This window comes from Myotis nattereri, assembly GCF_964212035.1.
Source record: "Myotis nattereri genome assembly, chromosome: 17".
Taxonomy (NCBI): domain Eukaryota; kingdom Metazoa; phylum Chordata; class Mammalia; order Chiroptera; family Vespertilionidae; genus Myotis; species Myotis nattereri.
Window position 1 is genome coordinate 16,304,535 of NC_138092.1, and position 13,339 is coordinate 16,317,873.

Consider the following 13,339-nt stretch of genomic DNA (forward strand, 5'->3'; position numbering starts at 1 on the left):
ACTTTGAGAGCCACTTGTTTAGATCTGTAATGATGCATCCAGTCCAGGCACGGACACAGCCTTCTCAGAAACACATGATTAAAAACATCTGAGCAAAATCAAAGGTGTACTAGGAGAATCTGTGGGAATGTTAGTTGAGTAGATAACCAACAAAATAAGTTATCCTGTGCTTTGAGTGTGTGTGTGTGCGTGTGTGTGTGTGTGTGTAAAAATCTCACGTAAAGCACATTTTGGTACACGTATTTTTAATTTTAGAAAATCTGACTGTAAGGGATAAATAGTTGCTGTGTGTAGGGGGAGTGAGCTGATGGGGAGTTGGATGTATAAGGATACTCTGTATGTAGTGACACCAGTGCGGAGATGGTAACAGTGTGCCCATGATAGCCTATGGGAAAGAGATCTTAGGGCATGTGTGGTGGAGCTGGTTGGAGACATAAGCAGGGGAGGTGGCTGATGTGTGTGGGAGGGAGGGTACCCTGTTCAGTATGGAGTGTGCTATGGAGTGTGCTCTGTCCTGTACGTGCACATCACCCTCGATATGCAAGCTGGAAATTGGAGGGAGGAGATTTGGGTAAGTGGGTGTGGTGCAGTGGTGTGTGTACTGGAAAGGTGGTATGTGTGCCAAGGTGTCATTGTGTGATTACAGTTTTGTGTGTATGCTCAAGATAAAGGAGGAGGAGCAGGTTTAGCTTAAAATGGAAGAAATCTACAGGTCTATTTTGACATTGAATTCTAGTTAAAATTGAACACTAGATAATTTTAGTTCATAGCTTTAATAATATTTAAATCTTAAAATTTTACTTCTTTGGTTATAGTCAGCATATTGCTGATAGTGAAGTATATGTAGGCATAATAAATATAAGTACTTTTCCAAGAAATCAAATGTTAGAAAATGCACTGCAACAGGCAGAAGGATTTTCAGGTCATTGAATATTTGTGTAGGATTTATTTGTACTATGTTGACTTTGTTTTTTACATAGTCGTTCTCTAAAATTTGAGGGTTGAAGCACCCTCAAAGAACATCTTACTGTTTTTAAAATGCTCATATAAAAGATGGAATTTTATAGGATTTTTAGATGTAAATAATAGAATTTTATGATTTTGAGCAAACAAAACGTTATTTGAAATCCTTTGTGTACTTTGGGAGGGGCTCTGGCAACTGTACTTACTTCTTTTTTATGACTAAGATATTATAAGTCTATTTCTTAGTGTACTTGGTGTTTGGAAATACAGGCACTGTGTCTTTAAACTTTTGAGCCCTTTCTTTGCACATTTGGATACAGTGCAACCAAACTTAAACATGGGAAACCCTGTCTTCCCTCCCCAGCTTTACAGTCTCCACCCAGGTCTCTCTTTGCAATGGATACTACTTAGTGATTAGCTCTCTGTATTGTCAATCAAATCTTTGTCTCTAGCAGACTGTTTTGTCACAGTTGTAGGAAGGGCTCTTGTGCTGGGAATTTATCTTGGACAGAGGAAGAATGCTTTTTACAACAGTTCTTACAAGATCTGATGTAACTTAATTTGCCCTGGAAAGGAAATGTCTCGGCTCTGGCATGGGAAAAAAGGGAGAAGACATCAACCAATTAATCATAAGTATACTCTGGTAATCTTAGCCAGTGATTTCAGTTTCTATATTTACTAGTCTTTTCATGGTGACATTATGCAAAATTATACAATTTCTAAAAGTTTAAGATTGGAGAATGTTCATAGAATACAAAATTGTATGATTACAGAAAGTACCTTTAAGTTATTTCTGCTAAGTCTAAATATCTTCAAAAAAAGGAAATGAATAAGGGACTGTAGTTGTGTTTTGTAGAAGTGTTTTGTTTTTCTGTTCTACATGAGCAGTAGTTACCAAATCTTTATTGCTGCCTAAATTTTTTATTTAAGCTTAACTTTATAGGAAAATATTCAGAATTTTTTTCTTGCTTAAAAATAAATTGAGTAGAACAATCAGAGCAAATTAACATGAAATTTATTGCCTGATATCAAACTAGATACATTTAAAATATTGTATATTAAGACTACTATCATTTTAGCAATCTGACAGTGACTTTTTGAAACTATCCAAAAAGTTTCAAGCAGTGCTATCTAAAACAAAACTTTAGAAGATATTTTAGTAAAGAAAAATCTGAGGGGTGCACTGAGGGAATAAATAAGTGGTCTGCTTCCCAGCCAGCAGCTCCAGCCTGTCACATGCTCAGGGTATCCCTGACAGTAGCCTCTGGTCCAGAAGGCTGGGGTATTGACCTGCTGCTGTGACAGAGCAAACAGTGGGCTCCTCCAGAACTGGGATCGTCTGACCCAGTCATCACCCATCACCCTCCTTAAGCTGAGCACCTGTCGTTTTTTAGAACTTGCCTCTTTTTACTCTTTCCTGGCCATTGTATGTGGGCAAAATGTTTATGTGGGCATTGGGAGGGAAAGCCTAGGGAAACAAAGGGAGCTCTCTCCATCCCTACTTTAGATGGGTTTATTTTTTGTATTTTATATCTAATAAATTCCATACTCTTAAAAAAAAGAAAATCTCAGTCAACCTTACTATTTAAGAAGCCTAGTTATTTATTTCTCAGTACAAATATGTGTGCATTATTTGTTAGAAATGTGGTGCCAAGTATTCTTTCTGTGCTAATTCAGGATTATATCTCATCTTATGAATATTAATTTTATTTTTTCTGTGAATGTAGGTGATTTAATAAATAGGGCTAGCTATATCCTGAGAAGCAGAAGTGACTTTGGAAGATGCCCCCAAAGCAGCTTGCCACCCATAAATGTTAAGCATGTAAACTATCAAGATTACTTTAATCAGTGTTATTTTTAATTGGGCTTGAGAGGACCTTATATGTCCTTTTATTTTTACGTTGAATGATTTCAAGTTTTTATCAGCACAGGGAGTTAGGAAACTGAAGTGATTGGACTGGGTAAATTTGTGATCAGATTTATCAGAATAGCCAGTTAACACAGGGGTTTTTTTTAAAGCAAGAACAGTGAAGCTATTCATGTATATTTTATTTGCAATTAGAGTAACCATCATTAGTTTTCTAAGACTTAAATTGTTTTAATTTATTACACATACAGGCAAAATAAATTGTAGATGTTTTGGATTTTATAGGTAATTATAATGTATATCACAATTATTACACTTGCCAATTTTTGTTCAACCTTATAGGAAGCTGTTATATGATTTTTTCAGATATGAAAGCATGCTTCTCACTGGTCTTCAGCTCTGCCATATGTATAGTTTATATGTATTATTTCGTTTAGTCTTCACAGGAACTTTGCATCGTCAGTAGTATTAGGCCTATTTTAAAGATGGGAAAACAGATATAGGGTGGTTACTGAACTAAGCTGTTCTGGAGCAGAGACAGCTTGACCCCAGCACATTCTTTTCCCCCCTGGGATGCCTTTGAGAATCTTCTAAAATGGTAATACAGTACAGTATAATGTGCTTTCATGTGTAGACAAGCTGAGGTTCTGGTTTTCTGTTTTAAAGTAGATAACCTGGGAGCTATAGGGCAAGAGAAAGGGCTTAGGAAATAAGGATTAGGTTAGCAATTTTTCTACTTGTTTTGTAGATTGAGATTTCCTATTAAGATTGCACCTGCCAAGGGATTTTTCTGCTTTAAAACTGAAAATAGAAAATAATTCTTCTAGGAGAATAACAAGTATTTCTTATTTTTGGACTTTGTATTTTGCAGCTTTTTATAATTATTTCTATCTTGGCTGAACTGATTAGCAGAATGGTATAGACTTAAGTGAAGATCTAAGTCTTATAGTTAGTACTAATGTGGCCATATTTATGTAAACTATTACAGTTGTCTAAATGCTCATGCATAGTATCATATCATATTTGACCTCACAGTAACCTTGTGTGCTAATCAGAGATAGATTTTTTTTTTTACTCTATGTGTGTTAAGGCTCAAAGACATTAACTATTAAGTAGAATATGCTCCAAAATATGTGGAAAGAAGTTAAACCTTTATCAATTAGCTTTATAATGAGCACCATATTTATAAGCATGCTTAACCTTTCTATCTTTATTTTTTGAAAGCTGTTATAGAGTTTATTCTGACAAACCACCTAAGTTTTAATCTTCTAATTATTTACTTGAAGAGATTTGCATATTTTATATGCCCATTTATTGTATTCCGCCTTTTTAGTGTCTGTCAAATTATCATTTGCTTGCAAGTTATAAGGCTATTTTATAATAAAAATATAGGGTTAATCATATTAAAGTTATAAATCATTAAATAGCAACACTGATCTCTGTCAGCATCCATACTTCTCTAATTTAGTCATCTTTTTTTTTTTTTTTCCCTATCTAAACCCTCTTCTGACAAGACAGTTATTTTGTGTTTTTTGGTGCGGTTTTTTTTGTATTTTAGACTTTCACATATGAAAACATTGGAGAAAAGCTCCTATGGTGAATTATTTACATCTGTGTAAGAATTAGCTCACAGAGAGAATTTTAAGAACAAACTAAATGTAAAAATTTTTCTAGTGACCTCAGCTCAATGTAATAATTATAGTAATGATAAAAGTAATTATTTCTACTAACACTGTGTACTTCTAATAATGCCATGTATTACTTCAAACGAGTTATTTTATTTAATCCTTAACTTGTGAAATATTGTTACTGTGATCTCCATTTTATGAAACAGAAGCATATAGCAGTCATACCAAAACCAATAAAGGTCACGGCTGTGGTTTGAGTTGAGGCATTCTGGCTGTAGTATATGCCTACGTCTCTGAGGGATATATGTATAGAAAGATGTCTAGAGCTGGGATTTAAAGCTAAATTTAATTGAAGATATAAGGACCCTCAGGATTGTTTTGTTTTTTTAGGTGTTCTTTATCAAGTTGAAGAAATACCCTTCTATTCCTAGTTTGCTGAGACTTTTAATCATGATTGAGTGTTGGGTTTTAAATAGTGCTTTTTTTTTGCATCTATTGATATAATCTTACAATTTCTTTTCTTTAGCCTATTGATGTGACAGATTACATCAGTTTATTTTCAAATACTGAAGTACCTTGCAAATGCCTTGCATACCAGGTATAAGTCTCATGTGGTCATTGTACATAATTCTTTTTTATAAAATGTTGGATTCACTTGGCTAATATTTTGTTGAGACTTTTTGCATGTATATTCATGAGAGATATTGGTCTGTATATTTCCTTATTTATTTATTTATTTATTTATTTATTTATTTATTTATGTAATGCTGGCATCAGAAAACGAATTCATAAGTATTTCCTCTGTCCTATGTTCTTGAAGAGATTGTAGAGAATCAGTATAATTTTTCCTTAAATGTTTGATAGGATTCACCAGTGAATCCATCTGGGTTTACTCCAGATACTCAGCATCTGGGGCCATAACCACATTCTTGCTTTGCAAAAGTTAATATAATAATAATAATAGCCAGATGAGGATTAAGTAATATTAATAACTAGAGGCCCTGTGCACAAAAATTCATGCACTGGGGGGTGGGGGGGGGGGAGTGTCTCTCAGCCCAGCCTTCACACTCTCACAATCTGGGACCCCTCGGGTAGGGTCCAGTCCCATCGCCACATGGCTCCAATTCCCCAGAGCCTGCGGGCCGGGGATAGGGACCAAGATTCCCAGATCGCAGTATGGCTCTAGTTCCCTAGAGCCTGTGGGCGTGGGGGGAGGGACCCAGAGGCCAGTCCAATAGCAGCATGACTCCAGTTTCCCAGGGCCCAGAGCTCCCTGTCGCTGCCGAGCCGGGGCTCAGAGCTCCCTCCCACCAGGGTGCGGCTGTAGAAGGGAGCTCTGGGGCCTGGCCTGAGCGTGGTGGAACTCTGGGTCTCCCACGATCGGGGATGTGGCCAGCCTTCAAACCTGAGGCCCAGAGCTCCCTGTCGCCACCACGCCGGCCAGGACCCAGGATTCACTCCCGCTACGCCAGCCGGGACCCAGGACTCAGTCCCACTGCGCTGGCCGGGACCCCTAGCCTGGTGTTCCCTCGTTTGTCCAGTCGTTTAGGTCATGATGGCCCCTGGCTTTTTATATATTAGGATAATAGTGGCCAGAATCTAAATCTGTCCAGTTTTTCTCCCTTTTCTACTCGTGTCATTCATAGCTTTCAACAAATTTGCATAGCTTTTTGTTGAGTTACCTTGGTGTTTGTTTACTGGTAGCTAATCTATTTTTGTTGGCTAAAGTGGGGCCTAGTACATTCTGTTTTGGAAGGTTATTATTAATTCAACTTTTTATCTAGATACAGGTCTATTCAGATGATCTGTTTCTTCTTGTGAGTTGTTATGATTTGTGTCTTTCAAGGAATTGGTCCATTTCATCTAAGTTATCAAATTTGTGGGTATAAAGTTCTCTATAATATTCTTCTGTTATTCTTTTAATGTCCAAAGAATCAATAGTGATGGCCCTCTTCATTGCTAATACAATTAATTTGTGTCCTTTCTCTCTTATTTTAGTCTTGCTAGAAGTTTATCAATTTTATTGATACTTTTATTACCAGCAAGACAACATGACCTCGATTCTTGTATTGATTGAAAGATTTTAATCAAGAGACAAAGTGCAACAAAGCAAGCAAGAATTTATTGGCCACAGCAAAAACACACTTAGGACAATGAAACAAAGAAGGGCATAGAAGAAGCAACAGGAGAGCCTAGGCTGGGCTGCTTTGGCTCACTGAGAAGTCAGAGAAAATGGGGCCTTGGATACAAGTTCAGGGAGTTACCTGGGATGAGCTGTCACTGCCCACTGCTCCTCTGGTTGCAAATCTTCTGGGGTCCCTTATAGTTTATATACATGCCTGGGTCCTTTTTGTTGAGGGTATTTATCTCTCTTGCAGGTTGAGATTTTAGGGTGGCCTCAGGGGAGGGTCTCAATAGAATATTCATCAGCTTTCCAAGTGTGCTTCTTCCAGGTCATGGTCTCCACTGATTGGTTGGCACCATGGCAGGGCGGTTATTCCTTAGTGCAGCTGGTCCTGAGGTTAGCCTTGGCATGGTGTTGCTTGTCTGGTTTTGCTGTTTTTCTGGGCCTTGAGCTGAAATACAACTGAGCCTAGATGTTATCTCTAGGGAGGAAAAGTCAGGGGGTCCAAACCACATGACCAGTGATATGTTAGGGGAGGAAAGATGACCCTGGAGACTATTGTCCCTCTAATTGTCCTTTGTTAGGCACCCAGGGCTTTCCATCCAGATGACCTCTGTTCCTGGCCCATTGTCCTTGCTATGCTCATGTCTGTCTAATAACTGGCTATCACATTTTTCAAAGACCTGGCTTTTGGTTTTGTTGATTTTTCTCTATTGATTTTCTGTTTTCTATTTTATTGATTGCTGCTATAGCTTCATTTAGTTCAAAATACTTTGTTTTTCACAGAATTTTTTTGACTATGCATTAATAAGGAGTGTGTTGTTTAAAAGTATTTTAGTATTTTCCCACTATTCCTCTGTTATTGATTCTAGTTTAATTTCATTTTGGTCTGAGAGCATTCTTTATGATTTCTATTTATTGAGGTATGTTTTATGGCCCAGAATGTGGTCTGTCTTGTTAATGTCCATGTGAGCTTGAGAAAAATGTGTATTCTACTGTTGCTGAAGGAGTTATTTTATTTATTTTTTTATTGTTTATAGTATTACATATGTCTCCTTTTCCCCCCAATTGACGCCCCTGCCACTCCCGCCCCCCAGGTGGAGGAGTTATTTTATACATATCAATTAGACCCAGTAAATTAAAGGTGCTCTTTTATTTATTTATGTCCTTACTGATTTTTTTGTCCACTAATTTCTGAATCACCTATAGTTTTGAAGTCTCCAACTATAATAGTGGATTTATATATTTCAGATTTATGTAATGAGTATTCTTTTCCTCTGAAATGCTATGCAGAAAAGAGATTATTCCCTTTTTATGAGATTCACTTCTTATATTTATTGTTCCAGGAAGTTAATACCATATATGCATATTATAGTTGAATGGTTTTAGGTAGTTAACAGGTTTCTTTTTGACTAAAAGAACAGTGAATATATCAGCCTTCTCATGAAAATCTGAGTCATCTGCAAATATACATAATAGGAAGTAATTTTAAATGCAGAAGATTTATTCAGAACATAACTTTGATTTGTTTTGAATTAATTCTGGATTTAATTTTTTACCCTCTGTTTCCAGTTATCTAATTCATGATTCTCTGTTTGCTTCTTTTTATACCTCCTTTAATATAGTGTCATAAAGAGTCATTTTGAAAGCAATAGTTTTAATTTAAGGCAAAAATAAGCAAATGTTTGCCATAATTCAGGTTTTATTTTGTAATATGATTTTGTTGTATATGATGAAATTATAGAACAAAGGGTGACCTCAAGGATGCTGCTGAATGCCCTTTTTGTTAGACACAACAGTCACACTTAAATTCCTCCTGTTTAGTATATTTTGGATACCAAACTAAGTATAAATGTCATTGATTATACAATATTTTTCTCTCTACCCATCTCCTTTTACTAAGGAATAAAAGTAAGGAATAAGTAAGGAATAAAAATGGCATATTCACAGATATCTACCAGACTTTTGTTACTCTGGAAGACAGTTGAGGGAAGGAAGTTTTTGGTTGGTTTGTGGTATAATCTTAGGGAAAAATACTGGAATATCCTGGAAAAAGGATTATTAGACCAAAATATTGGTCTTTATATCTAGAAGAACATGTTCTTACTTATGGAATTGATAGCATCCTATAAAAATAAAGCAAATAAAAACTAAATTTTACTTTATTTTCAGCTTTTGTTCTGTTCTGATTGTTGTTGTTAGTTGGTACCTTTGTATAGAAATGGGTAGATTTAATCCTGCCATTATTTGTTATTCTTGTCAAAGGCTAAAAGGACTAGAGAGCAAGCACTTAATTCTGCAGAGGGTAGGCCCTGTTGTACTTCAGACCTCTGGGATTTAGCAGTACATGCAACACTTAATTCCTCAATAAATTACTTTTCACACTTTTAATTGGAGGGTCTTGGTTTCCTCACCTGTGTATCCTTAATAATTAAAAATGTAATATAGGACATTTTGTAGAAAAATATCTATTTTCTGCTTAGGTTTAATGTTTTGGGTAAAGTAATAAATCCTATACTTGTAGTATGATTTACCAGGGATAAAAATTAAGACTAATTCTAGTTCCATCATATATTCTAGGATTCTATATCTCTTTATTCTTTTGTTTTCAGAGGAGAAAGTATATTTCTGTACTCATTTGATATCAAATCCCTTGTTTTTATTAATTCATAAACTCTTGATAGTTTTATGTATCTTCATCACAGCATGAGTAAATATTTAGAAGGTAAAGGAAGTGGTGAGTTTGTAAGTCTTAATAAAGACTACATTTTTTAAAAGTATTAAGGACATTAAAGAAATTTTGAATTTACCAGATGTTTACAATGGCAATTCATGGTTCCCTCACCAATAACTTCTTTTGTCAGTGATGTTGATGAAATTAGGTTATAGCTGTTCCATTTCGAGAGCTTATAATTCAGTTTTACTTCCTCCAGGAAGTGTGTTTAATATGGTAAAAGAAGGGGCTTTAAGAAATAAGTGTAAGATTGGTGTTAACTAGAAGGGATAGAAGGTATTCAGAGGAGTAGTTAAGTCATATAATTTGAAAATACTTGGCTAGGGGACTCCTGACTAGACTGAATGCCATGGGAAAAATAAAGAAAAATGTAATTGACCCTTAAATATCTATATTTTATTTTGCTAGCCATAGAAAAGCAAGGCTGCTGTTTTTTATTTATTGGGTTTTTAATTGAATGTATTGGGGTGTCACAGGTTAATAAAATGTTACAGGTTTAGGTATACAGTTCTACAGTACATCATTGGTATGTTGTATTGTGTGTTTACTACCCCGCGTCAAGTCTCCTTCCATCACCATTTATCCTTTTTTTTTTTTTTTTTTTTTTTTTTACCATTTATTCTTTTTATTTTTAGTCCCTAATTGTTGTTTTTTCATGTTCACTGAGAATTCTGTTGTTCTCAATTGAAAGCTCTTTAATATTTGTGTTTAATACTGAAATTGAAAATTAATTTCAGAAAAGTCATTCAAGGTATACAAAATAGTTGAGCTCTCAAAACTGAAATATTTTAATATCAAAAATAAAAACAATAAATGAGAAAGTTCTTCAGACATTATCCTTCAGTACTTAGGTTAATAGGCAAAAAAATGATCAATTAAAAGTAGTGTTAGTAGTAGTTTTCATTTGCTATATGCTAGGCACTACACTCAATCCTTGATATGCATTTTAGATAAAAACCCTATTCAGTATGAACTCTTATTATTTCCATTGTTTTATGACGAAATAGAAAAGGAAGGGGCCAAACCAGGTCCTTCTGATCCCCCAGAGCTGGAGATCAGCACTTTGGGTTTCTTTGTAAGTAGAGAGTTAGCTATCATATTGCATGCACTGTTGCTTTGCAAAAGTCAATATAATAACAATGGCCAGGATGGAAATCTTTTCAGTTTCTTTCCCTTTTTTCTGTTCTCATGTCTTTCATAGCTTTCATAACAGGTTTACATAGCTCTTTCTAGAGTTACCTTTAACATTACAGGTGACTAGTTCATTTTGGCTAGAAAAGAGCCTTTTAAATCCTAAATTACAAGTGTAAACTCTATAGGCCAATTGGTTTAACTGCATTTTGTGGCCGGAATCTCTACACATTTGATCACAAGAGGAATTTGTCGTAACTCAGGAGAATCAGCACATATTTATGGCACCACCAGAATTCATTATATTGTGGTTACCGTTTGGGGAATTACCTCACAATCTGAAAAAGCTATAGGAGCTGTTGCGTCAGTCTGAGGAAATTTGTCTGTTTTTGTGGGCTTGTTGTAATAATGTTTCTCTGTCATCTATGGCTTTCAACTTCAACACTATGCAAGAGACTGGTCTAGGCAATTACAGAAGACAGAGAATTTCCCTTAGGAATTTAGAATATAGAAAAATCATAATGTTTTATTCACAAATAACAGCTACAGTAGCACCCATAAAGAAATATACAGGAGAGGCAAAAACCGGAGTGTCATTTAAAAATACTGAAGTAGGCAACATGCCTGAAAAGGTACCGCTGATTAGATTAGAAAATCTAATTTGCTACTTTCTAGAGCTTATTTTTCTTGTTATCTAAAATTTCCTTCATATCTTTTCCTTGCTTCCTCCTCTTTTTTTCTGATACAGATCATATAGTATGGGTATGTTTGTCACCTTTGCCTAGAAGTATTTTTTCCGGCATTGCCATTAGGATGCAATGTTTGAACTAAACTGATGCAGAGAAGAGGGTGGAAACTACCATATTCTTTGTAAACTGCAAGACATTAAGATTTTAGATCTAATAATCTTCGGTGTTAGCAAAGCAATGTCATGTTTTACATGTTTCCTTCATAATTCTTTCCTTTGTAATTCTACATGAGACAATCCATAAAATAAACTGTATATTGCGAACTAGTTGGATGTCGTGGTTAAACTCACTATGTATATTTCACTGCAGTTTGATATATAAATCTCTTGGGTTTTCAGCATGGAGTTGGGGAAAGAAATCCTGATTACACTTCTTTCCCCTTTTAAGTTTCTCCATTTTTTACATTTGTTTTGGCTATTTTTCTCAATTGTCAGTGGAATTATTGTCTTCCTGTCTCCATATTCAGGTAGTGTCAGTGGCTGAGTATCACCGCAGGATCGATGCTCTAAATACTGAAGAACTGCGCACACTCTGCAGACGTCTCCAGGTGCCCCCTTCAGTAGTTTAAACCCCTCCAGAGAGTGACTGCTCCCTGTTGTAGTGTCTTTCATCAGGGCAGATCTCACTTTTGAAGGATTTGTTTCGACTGTAGCACTAAATTAGCCCATCAGAAAATTCCTTTTTGTGCTAAAGAGGACAGCAGTGCTTTGAAGAGCTGTAGGCTTATCTTTTCTGTCATCTTTACAGCTGAAAAAGTCTCAGGGGAATTTTCTGTCACTATAGAACTGTTCTCAGCACTGTGTGTTTCTTTGAGCGTTGAGGAGTTTCCGTTTAACATGTTAACATTGGAAGGATGCCTTTGGGTTTAAGATTGGATTTTTGTTAAACAGAATCTTAAAGATGTAGTGCGATGGGAACATTTTTAAAATTTTAATGGATAGTAAGGCTTTAAATATTCTTTCTTCTTCAAAGCTACTTTAGCTGTATCAGCCCCACATCAAATATTTTAATGAAATAATTGTTTTGTTCCTGGGGTATTCCTGGTTGGTATTAGAAATACTATAAAAAATTGTAGAGGTTGGGCACAGAACTAGATTATTTAAAATTCATGAAATAATATTTGCGATTTTTTTTTTTTTTTTTTTAGAAAAAAGAAAGTGATACAATTAAATTAATTTCCCAGTTTTGTGTGCTGTGTGTTTTCCTCTTCTTAGTAAGATATGTTTTCATGGCTTTGCTGGAACTACTAAGTTTTTTTCTTTTCTTTGAATGCTTCTCATGCTGCCTTGGATTTTTTTTCACATCATCAAAATGAGGATAAAATATGATGATGTGAAAGAATTTGTAGTTTAGCTTCTCATCAAAAAACAATACAGTTGTAGAACATGTATTGGCTGAAAATATATGCTGTTAAGTTTTGGTAAGAAATCTGTTAAAGGAACAAAATAGTTTCGCTACATTCCATTTCTGTGTAGAATCATAAGTCGTCGAGCATTGCTATATTTTAGTTATCTGCTCCAAAATAACTCTATTTTCCAATTTAAAAATTTTATTGATGATGGTTATGTTTCAGACATTTTCTTCTCTAATGTTATTGTGTTTTATACATTAAAATAAAATTAATATGGAAAGCAAGTGCCAATAGCAGGGATTATATAGGAGTTTGTTTTGAAGTAATCAACATTTTTATCATTTTAAGAATATCAAAGAGATCATTTTCATCAAGCAAAAGCATTCTTTTTAATGCATCAAATTGATCTAATTTAAAACAAAGATTTGTGAACAAGTTAACCTTTTAATTTGTTTAGTCCAACTAAATAAGAAAAAATTCAGTGTTTAGAACATAAGAACAATGAAAGCATTTTTTTTTTTAGATAATGGTAACTTTTTCAGTGAAGCAACTACACACACATCAATGAAATTATACTTTTTATTGTACTATTCTTTAAATTTAAATTTTAGCACTGAGGACATTTTCTGAATTATTTTTGGCAAATTTTATGTTTACCATGAAAAAAATAATCCCACATATTTTAAATAGCACACATAAAAAGCACGCTAGTTGGGTCACTTTTGTCCTTCATCAGCAAAATTAAAGTTTGCATGCAACGCTCTCCTTTCCCATATAAGTATGGGCTTATT

The 13,339-nt window shown here is 35.0% G+C and overlaps 1 protein-coding gene across 5 annotated transcripts in view; it reads left to right on the top strand.

Annotated features, from left to right (window-relative positions):
* OXR1 (oxidation resistance 1) overlaps positions 1–13,339 on the top strand; it is a gene marked incomplete at its 5' end in the record, with an annotated part of 321,831 nt that overhangs the window by 289,586 nt on the left and 18,906 nt on the right. For 3 of the 5 annotated variants that reach the window (XM_081111220.1, XM_081111221.1, XM_081111222.1), the window contains one exon: positions 11,664–11,744. The exons of 1 other annotated variant lie outside the window; for it this stretch is intronic. In XM_081111220.1, the coding sequence (XP_080967346.1) occupies positions 11,664–11,744 (81 nt within the window). Of the gene's footprint in view, positions 1–1,540; positions 1,607–11,663; positions 11,745–13,339 lie in introns of those variants that run through there. One more of the 5 variants, XM_081111224.1, reaches the window with a different exon arrangement.